General features: G+C 38.8%; 1 protein-coding gene across 1 annotated transcript in view; it reads left to right on the plus strand.

The window, feature by feature from the left end:
* Positions 1–473: 473 nt before the first annotated feature.
* The window catches only part of gak (cyclin G associated kinase), a gene marked incomplete in the record, with an annotated part of 24602 nt that continues 14473 nt past the window's right edge, over positions 474–10602 (plus strand). Inside the window, 8 exon segments of the mRNA XM_037680908.1 lie at positions 474–713; positions 4309–4370; positions 5716–5775; positions 6855–6969; positions 7520–7662; positions 7776–7901; positions 9987–10076; positions 10188–10323. Coding sequence (XP_037536836.1) covers positions 572–713; positions 4309–4370; positions 5716–5775; positions 6855–6969; positions 7520–7662; positions 7776–7901; positions 9987–10076; positions 10188–10323 — 874 coding nt within the window.

Raw genomic sequence — 10602 nt, forward strand, 5'->3', positions numbered from 1 at the left:
ATGGTTACGCATCATAACATCGTGTTATCTTGTTAACATTATGTCTTGCATGTGATAATAATGTTTCATTTAAGTTGTAACAAATATAAATCAACACCATCCATCCATCATCTTACCCGCTTCTTCCTTTTCGGGTCGCCGGGGTCACTGGTTGTGCCCCATGTCCAGCAGTCATTGTGTGAGAGGTGGGGGGACACCCTGGACAGGTCGCAAGTCCATCACAAGGCCATACATCAGTACAAACTTTATAATATTGTTATATTTTGGGTCACATTTAGTTTTAAAAGTACGACGGAGCTTTAGTGCCATCGGTCCTGACCTTTTTTTAAATATCCTGCGTCACATGACTGAGCAACGTCTGACGTCACACCCTTCCCGGAAGTGAGAGCCGTGACGATGATGGCCTCTTCAGTCTATCTGCTGGAAGAGGATGTTTGCTTTCAATGAAAGAAAAATATCACCTGAATCTACAACTTTATAACAGAGTAGACCACTGTACAGCCTCTTCCGCTGAGCTTACAAGGATTTGGACCGTTCATTCTCTCTCCCTGAGGCGGCCTGAAGGATAAAAATGTCACTCTTCCAGTCTGCACTGGATTTCCTAGCCGGGCCCGGCTCGGTTGGAGCGGCCAGCCGGGACCAGAATGACTTCGTTGGACAGCTTGTTGAGCTCGGAGACATGAAGTTGAGGATCAAAAGGGTGATTGCCGAAGGTGAGATAGTGTTTAAAAAAAATAAATAAAACTATACCTGACGTCATCTCCTGAAAACAGGCATTCTAAATAGCTGAGCAGGCTAAACGACATGCTAGCAGCATCAGTCGCGTTAGCACGAGCAGAGCTGTGTGAGTCACAAAGTAAATATATAATAGTTCAGTTTCTGTCTAATAAAGTTAAATAGATTTTCCAAGTGTGAGCATGTCAACCGGACGTTTTTTTAGATTTCCTGGTACATTTTCACGAGTTGTATGTTGCAGGTGCATGAACGTAGACACCAGTTTACTTAAGGCTGCATAAATTACCTTATCACGGGGGAAAGAAGACAGAAAAGACAGGGACAGAGAGGACAGGGACAGAGAGAAGACATGCCACGGTAATGCAGGTTCAACAAACGAATCCAAACGTTTTGTTTTCATTGTTGTGACATGAAGTAAGACATTAATGCAGAGCTGACATCATCTGTTAGACTTTTATCTGTGAAATGTTTTGTTTTCTCAACTACACTGTATATTCACATTTGTCCTTTCATAAGCAAGTTTTAATTGTCTGCACAGAGGCATTTGTTACAAGACAGGTGCAACTCCATCTGCGTGGTGTGTAGTGGCAAATCAGTTTGACTAAAATAATTAAAACTTAAAGTCTAAAACGTCAAAGTTAATGCTCAATAATCCAGGTTTAAAAAAAATCCAACAAATTTCAGTCAGGTCATCTGGACGGTTTCATTTTTTGTTGAGACGATTTGTCCTTCATCCAAATGACTTCATCAGTCCCAAGGAGCCACAACAAACTCAGTCCCACAAGCAGCACACTCCCACAGTGGGCCAACCAGTTTGCTGGTGATAAGATGGTTTCTGGGGCCCACCCTCTCCCCTGTGGACATTTCGGAGGCAGCCATAGCCAGTGGTTCAAAACATCAAAGTTCATGCTCAATAATCCAGGTACAAATCCAAAAAAGTTCAGTCAGGATCAAGGACGAAATGTCTCAACAAAAAAAGAAACCGTCCAGATGACCTGATTAAAGTCTAAAAGTTGCATTTTTATTCAAGTGTAGTTTCATGCATCTGCTATTCAGCAATGATTTATACTTTGTGGCCAGTTCTTACAATTAACTGGCGCTTTTATGGTGTTGGAGTTCCTGCCAAACTGTATAAATTGGGTCGAATTGGACATTTTGGAGTGTTTGTTTTTATGTACACCTCACAGAGATGAGTTTTCTTGTGAACTGACACAACATAAACTAGTCAAACATTGGGAAAGTTGGCATGTCTTACCACATTCAATGATTTTATCTTACTTGAAAATCAGTTAGTTTAACAGATTATTTGCATCAGTAGAAATGTAAAGCATTGGATTTTTTTCTAAGATAGAGTTATTTAACATCCATCCATCCATTATCTTTACCTGCTTCTTCCTTTTCGTGTCACTGGGGTCACTGGTGCCCATGTCCACCCATAATGTACTTTTTCCTTGTACTTTTTAAAGAACTTTCACTCAATCTCATGTTGTTAAATTATAGTAGAAAATGAAAACGTTGCATCAGTGAATATGTTTATAAAAGCATTTCAACAGGTTTTAAATGACTTTAACTCACTACATGACGTTTTTGTACTTTAGGAATATCAATAAAAGAAAATGCTATCAATTGATGCTGGCATAAGTTAAAACCTGACAGGTAAATTATAGTTTAAACACTCTGTATATATTGTTAGATTGTTTACCAGCAGCCTAGCAGCAGTACTTTGACAGTGCTGTAATTTCACATGCTCACCAGAGGTTAATGGGGATGAACAGATCTTTTGAAACATCTAAGCTGTTGTAAACATGGAAAGAGGAGATTGTTTTACACTAAAACTCGCTGCTTTTCAAACTCCTTTTTGCTGCTTGAAAGGTGTCTTTGTTAGTACCAGTCTTTGTGGGGTGTATAATGAATAGCTGTAACACAATGTTTCAGTTCTTGTTTATTTATTTGTTGTTTCTTTATTTTGCACCAGCATTATCCTTAAAACTGCAAAAATTACCGTTTGTTGAGGTTAAGGTGTGATGAAACCATGACTCTTGTTAAAATGTCTGAAAAAATCGAAACGAAGAAAATAACTTGAAGTTTCAGGTTTACTTATTTTCACAAGACAAAGATCTATTCTCTACTGGCACGAATGTGTGATACCACTGACACTTTGCCCAGTGTAAATCCTTAACCAACCTAATTGATGCACTTGTTTGAGAAATGGCTGCTGGTCTTTATGCCAAGTGATTTAAGTTGAGTGAAGATTTTGTTTAGTGAAAACTTGTACACTTAAAAAAAGTGTTGAAGAGGTTAGAGACGGCGAGCTTGTCGACACCCCGGACCAACAACGTCAAAATGTGGGTGGCATTGGTGAAGCACCCACGCCTGCCTCCACCCTCGTTCGCCCCTCTCTGGGCCCCTGAGCAAGGCTCCTAACCCCCACCCTCTGCTCCCCCGGGTGCCGTAGACAGCAGAGCTCTGCTCCACACAGAGGGCTGTGATTGTGTCAGGAAGGGCGTCCGGCGTAAAAACAATCGCCAAGTCTTCGTGCGAGTTAGTTCACTGTGGCGACCCCTGAAGAAGGGAGCAGCCGAAAGGAGAAAAAAGAAAAACCCCAGACACTAAAATCTCCTGAATGGTGCTGACCCACTTGTTTTTTACAGATGGGTGTACTTTACTATTAGGTTACTGTACTGGTTTCAATACCAAACAAGGTCAGTAAATCGGGACTGGCATAACGAAACCGTCTTATTCATCTTGACAGTCAATAAAATGTTAAAGATAAGAGACTTTAACGTTTTTTTGCAGCACAAAGCAAAGCTGGTATTTGATTCACACATTTTTTTGGTTAAACTCATCAGCTAACGTAAGTCTAGAACTGTGTCTCTGCAACTTCCAAATGAGTCTCAAGAAAATAGATTGCCCTTGCTTTTTGTTGGTGGGTTTATGAATGCAGCATAAACATTTCAGATTTTAGCCACTCCGGTGAAAGTGTGTGTTCAAACGGGATTGAGGATGAGCTGCAGACGAGCATTGCTTAGTGTTGTGTTTTTTGTGCACCTTGAGCCCAAACAACCTGTGTGGCTGCTGAGTAATCAGATAAGACTGTGGTTATGCCCCGTACACTTGAGCATCTGTGAAAAGATGTCAACCAGGAGTTTAGTGCTTTTTGTTGGGAGGTACAAGAACAACTCAATGTCTTGTAAAATGAAATGGCTTTTTTTTCCACCTTAAAGCACATATTTATTCATGCATATTAGTTGTTTATCTCTTTTTTGAGTGGGATTGAGTGCCATTGCTTTTTTTCATCAGGCAAACACAAATTATTTGGATCAGAGTAGCTTAAACAGAAACATAACGGTGGTTTTAGAAAACAGCTGTTTGTTACATGTCCTTGTTGTTTCTTTTCCCCCGAACATAAAAACCACTCAACCACTGAACATAAAAAATGATTACTATTATTTGTTTGAATTAAGTGAGCATGCAGATGGAATGATTAATAAACGATACACATGACATCCTTGTTGTAATCATTCTTTTCTCTCTTTGTCTTTTTTTATTTTATTTATTTATTTTTTTTTGTAGGTGGATTTGCCTTTGTGTATGAAGCCCAAGATATGAGCAGTGGTAAAGACTATGCTCTTAAGGTAAGTTAAGAGTGCTTACCGTATTTTTCGGACTATAGATAACACTTTTTTCATAGTTTTTTCAGTCCTGCAACTTCTAATCAGAAGTGACTTTTTTCCCTATTCATGACGCAATTTTTGAATGTTCATTCATACTGACATGAACCGAAGAGTAAACATTACCATTTGCAGCCACAAGAGGGCCCTCTAGGCTTTTGACAACTATGTTTTTCTTCTACCGATAACACCCCCCCCCCCCACCACCACCACCACCACCACCCACACACACACACAAACATTCACTTAGAGACAAACTTGACACAAGTAAAGTGCCCCCAAAAGTGATGTGGAAGGAGATTGGTGAGTTTACCAGTAACTTGCTTGTCAGACTCGTTGGCTTGTTATGTTAATTAAGCCTATTCAGGATCCCAGGTATGTTCTCTGTGTTATTATTGTTATTTCAGATTAAACGTCTGTTCTTGCACTTTGTGAAATACACGTCTGAATAAATGCGACTTATACTCCGAAGCGACTTATTTTTTCCTCTTCATGAGGCATTTTTTTGACTGATGCGACCTAAACTCCTAAACTTTACTAAACTAAGCTAAATGACCTAAACTCGGACTTATAGTCCGGAAAATATGGTAATTTTAGTCAAATTAATTTTTTTACATGTTTAGTAACTTAAATTTAAGCTGGACCATTCAGTGTTATACACTAATTCAAGTCATTTTGTATGTTAACAGGTGTGGCGTTATTTCTAAGTTAAACACTGAATCAAAACATGCATTTTTTTATTTTATTTATATATATATATATATATATTATTATTATTATTATTATTATTGCAGCCCTGAGATGTGCTAGAGAGACTCATGAGATGAATATTATAATATCAAAAGCCTGCAGCAAAAATTCCAATTCCCTTAGAGAAATCTGCAGATCTGGTTAGACAACGTGTCAGCAAAGCAGCAAAGATCTGAGAGCTTTTATTGAGAAGGTTTCATTGTTTACGATCATCTTTATGTTGCTTTTCATATAGTCTGCAGTAGGATTCATTAAATGCATGTGATATTATAAACAACATGGAACCGTATCTGCTATTCTCCATGTATTGCAAGAAAATTAGTTTTGGATCATATTAACAAATGAACACTCTTTCCATGTGACTGTTTTTTTTGTGTGTTTTTTTTTTTTTTTAACAAATATTGATGTTTTTTTCTCAAAGAGTGGGATCTGCTACAGACCTAATGTGGTCCATGTTATAAAGATGTCTTATGTACATCTAAACTTAAAAAACAAGGCATTGTGTTTAAAGTTTTAAACACTGATTACAACTGATTCTCGTAATCTGTTTGTGTTTCAGAGGCTGCTATCCCACGAGGAGGAGAAGAGCAAAGAAATTATACAGGAAGTCTGCTTTATGGTATCCTTGTATAATTTATGTTTAAACAACTTTTGTGCTTCTTACCAATGTTGTCATGTGAAAAGGCAAGATTAAATCCTTGTCATAGTAAATTATAATTACTTAATTAATGGTTACACAGTGTCAGCATGTGCAAAACAGTACCGTATTTTTCGGCCTATAAGTCGTAGGTTTTTTGCGTAATTTGCATGTCCTGTGACATATACGTTGAAGCGACGTCATTCATTCTGACTGTAAATATTGAACACTACCATTTTCAGCCGTTAGATGGCACTCGAGTAGTGTGGCATGACGTTGCATCATGTAATAGGTAAAAGTGGCTATTAATGGCACAATCGGCTTGCCGTAGGTGCCACCTTCATCTAGCTCACCTGGAGCAAAATCATTTTCATTTCGCTGCGTCGCCCCGGTGAAATGCAGCTAATTTGACCATTGAAGTGCATTTATTAAGTAAAAGTTCAACTGAGACGCATCTTTGCTATAATGTCGATTTTCTTGTTATTTTGTTAAATTGTTAAATTTCTTGTTAAATTTCAAAGAAATGCACAGCGAGTCCTCCCATGCATGTGCCTACTACCGCATATCGGCTTTTGAAATACATCTGATCTGACCGTCAAAGTGCATTTATTAAGGAAAAGTTAGACTGAGACACATCTTTGCTTTAATTTCGAGCAAACAAAAAATTGTTTTTAAGTGTTAATCTTGTTAAATTCTTGTTAAAGTCTTCCCGTGCATGCTCCCGCGGCCGCCATTTGGCAGCCGGTCGATTTTTGGTGCAACACCGGCCCACATTTCCAAAATGTCTGCGGTGACAACAAATGCGACGCGTCAGCGGTGACGCATAATAAATAAGTATTCAGCGAAGCAACGTATTTATGGATTATTCTACTTTATTAGACGTATTTGGACTGATGCGACTTAAAGGGCAATGCAACGTGTACGGCAGAAAATACGGTACTGTATTTTTATAAACAGCAGCATCTGCCAACTGACTGATTTATGAGCTGGCAGATCTGAGACCAGATTTGACATCACGCTTCAGTTTACCCTGCCTGTTCCTTGACCCTTTGGTGCTGTAGAAAAAGCTGTCAGGTCATCCAAATATGGTTCAGTTCAGCTCGGCGGCCTCAATCAGTAAAGACGAGTCCGACACCGGGCAGGCTGAGTACTTGATCCTCACTGAGCTATGTAAAGGTAAAATGCTGACGTGCACATCTACACAGACATTTTTTTATTAACAGAACTGTGGCTTACTCATTCATCAAACGTACGGTAATAGTAGACATTGGAGTGGCTGCTCAGTTTCTCAGGAAGGACACTTGTGATGAAATCTTTGTTTTTGCGGCCCCTTTTATTTCCTGTTCCACTTCCTCTTCTTTTGTTACAATGATTTAGCATTTTATCAGCAGTTTTTTTTACAGCTTCAGATGTACAAATGCTAAATTGTTACAAATTAAACATAACGTATATAATTTCAAATAATTTTTTTCTAAACTTATTCACAATTTGAACTCTACACACAATATAATTCATTAAAAAAACCTCAGTATTCACATATATCTTTCTTAATTCTTAAAATCTGTCAACTTTTCAATTACCATGTTTATTTGTGACTGTTTCACATTAAGTCAGTTTCTAAGAAACCGTTATCATTTACCAGTAGTTGCTTCATAATCCTTTTTGCCCAACGTCTCCTTACTGTGGCCTTTCATTCACTCTTTCCCATGTTTTTCTTCTGCTTCAGGTCAGCTGGTGGACTTTATAAAGCGGGTAGAGCAGAAGGCTCCAATGTCATGTGACACGGTGCTGAAAATTATCTATCAGGCATGTCGCGCTGTGCAGCACATGCACAAACAGAAACCTCCAATCATCCACCGAGACCTCAAGGTTGGTTTGCCCGTCATAGATGGATGAGTAAATTATGTATTAAAGGATTGTGAATGACGAGGAATCGGTTGTATGCAGCTGTACTGATTTAGATCGTCTTTGATGTGTTGCAGATTGAGAACCTCTTGATTAGTAACCAGGGCACCATCAAGCTGTGTGACTTTGGCAGCGCCACCACAGTCTCACATTATCCAGACTACAGCTGGTCTGCACAGAAGAGGTCCATGGTGGAGGATGAGGTACACACGCATGCGCTCAATCATGTTAAAAAGCCTTCTAAAATCATCACAGTGATTATTAGAATACACTGGAGTCACTTTTATTTGTCAGTTTATGTGATAAAGGAAGCTTTTCATTGTTGAACACATGCAATGCACTATTTTTAATCACTGCGTTGCTTTGGGTCATGTGTTAAACGGGTCCAGGTGCTTCTCTGTGGAGAGGGTGTTTACTGTTGTTCATTATAGCGTTCAGTTTATTATTCAGTGTGTCCCTCTCTGCCACGCCTGTGAATGAGTCCAGCCTCCTGCCAAATACCGAGCCAGCGTTTTGCACCAACTTATTTAGTCTCCTGGTATTTTCATCTGTTAGGTTGAAACTTCAACACACAGCAGCATAAATGAGGACGCTGGTCACCACAGTGTGATAAAATGTGTGCAACATCGCTTCGCAGACATAATTTAGAGAAAAAAGCCAAACTCCTTTGTAGGCTAAACCTCATTACATCAGATCCTTCCTCGTTACACAGATGTCATCTACTTCCTATTATGACACTTATGTGTCATTATACTGCTCTTTGAGAATGTTTAATTTCCTAAATATTGTCCTTAAAGTGCCTATTTTTTATATTTTTAATAAATCATTTAAGTAAAATCTGAATATTTTTAATGCCTACAGGCAATTGTTTAATATAAATAACTACTTATTTTACATCCAGTTTTTTATTTGACAAAAACTTCAGCGAGTTTGTGTTTTATAAGAAGTGTTCATGTGTAAAATCAGTTACCGTATTTGACGCCGTGCTCGTCGCTCCGCCCTTTAAGTCGCATCAGTCCAAATATGTCTAATAAAGTGGAAAAATCCATAAATACGTCGCTTCGCCGTATACGTCGCATCTATTATGCGTCACCTCTGATGCGTCGCGTTTGTTGCACGTCACCGCTGACAACCCAGAAATGTGGTCCAAACCTGGAAATGTGGTCCGAACCCGGAAACGTGGGCCAGTGTTGTGCCAAAAATCGATTGGCTGCCAAATGGCGGCCACGGTGGCGTGCACAGGAGGACTTTAACAAGAATTTAACAAGATTAACGCTTAAAAACAATTATTTGCTCGAAATTATAGCAAAGCTGTGTCTCAGTCTAACTTTTCCTTATTAAATGCACTTCAATGGTCAAATTAGCTGCATTTCGCCGGGGCGGCGCAGCGAAATAAAGTTGATTTGACGGTTGCTCCAGGCAGATGACGGTGGCAGGCTTTGGCAAGCCAATTGTGTCATTAATAGCCACTTTTACCTATTATATGACACAACGGCTGAAAGTGGTAGTGTTCAATATTTTCAGTCAGAATGAATGAAAACGGTCATATCTCAGCCAAAAGTTGGTTTATAAATATGAGAAAAAAAATCATAAATAAGTTGCTTCGGCGTACAAGTCGCAGGGCATGCAAATTATTTGAAAAACTGCAATTTATAGGGCAAAAAAAAATACAGTGATCTACAGTTCAGACAAAATAAAAACAAGTTCAGGAAGATTTCATGTAACAAAATGGCATTTTTTTTAATGCATTTTAAATGATTCTTAATGTATTATAAAATCTTAAAAGGAAAAAACAAAACCGTTCATAACTCCCAATAAATCGGTGGCAGTAATGACTTTGGGGTGTTGCATAAAAACCAGAAACCTTTGATTGAATTTACCGGCAGAGTCTCCAGGATGATCAGCGAGGTTAATTATTTTAATATCATAACCACACAGCCACATGCTCCTTTAAAGGAACTTCACCTCAGATGACCTCAGTGTGCAGGACACCAGAGTTTGTAAATCTAATAACGTGCATGTCTGCTTAGCACGTGTTTTCAGGATAATTACACTGAATCAACCCGTCTTTTGAGCTACACTAATGGTAGACATCTGGAAATTAACTAATGTTCTTTACAAGTGTTACAGTGGCTCAGAGAAAATATTTCTGAGATATATTAATTTATTTATAAGGGACTGCCCAGAGGAAAATAATAGTTTAGACTAGATTTTTAACCATGTGAATCCAACTAAAAATCATCTTAATCAGATAACTGTGCATTTTTGTTTCTTGTGTTTCTCTGCAGATCACAAGAAACACCACTCCAGCATACAGAACGCCAGAAATGATTGATTTATACTCCAACTTTCCCATCAACGAGAAACAAGACATCTGGGTCAGGGTTTTGACATTTTCATTCCTTTTGTTTTTCTTTCACCCAATTTTAAGAAAAAGAAAAAACTGTTTGCCTTATCTTTGTTTTTATTGTGCCTGCTCTTTTATTCAGGCCATTGGATGCATCCTCTACTTGTTGTGTTTCAAGCAACATCCTTTTGAGGAGGGAGCTAAACTGCAAATTGTCAATGGGAAATACTCGATCCCTCAGAACGATGGCAAATACACAGTGTTTCATGACCTCATACGTACGTACTACTTGTTTGTTTACAAATTTTCAATGTTTATTTCTTAATTTCAATTAATTTTTTCTTCATACCTTCTATTCTACATTGTCTGTTTCTTCTTAAAATAAAATTATAAACAGTTCTGTGTTTTAACTACATTACTTGCCTTGGCACGGCCCTCATCTCTTCTGTGATTTTTGTCAACGGGGGGGGGGGGGGGGGGGGGTGGCGTTGTGGCGCGCTGCCTTGTTAGAGTGGGATGTTTTTGTGGGGGGGGGGTGGGGAGGGTGCGGGACGGGT

This window comes from Nematolebias whitei, chromosome 8, assembly GCF_014905685.2.
Source record: "Nematolebias whitei isolate Nwh7 chromosome 8, NemWhi1, whole genome shotgun sequence".
Taxonomy (NCBI): Eukaryota; Metazoa; Chordata; class Actinopteri; order Cyprinodontiformes; family Rivulidae; genus Nematolebias; species Nematolebias whitei.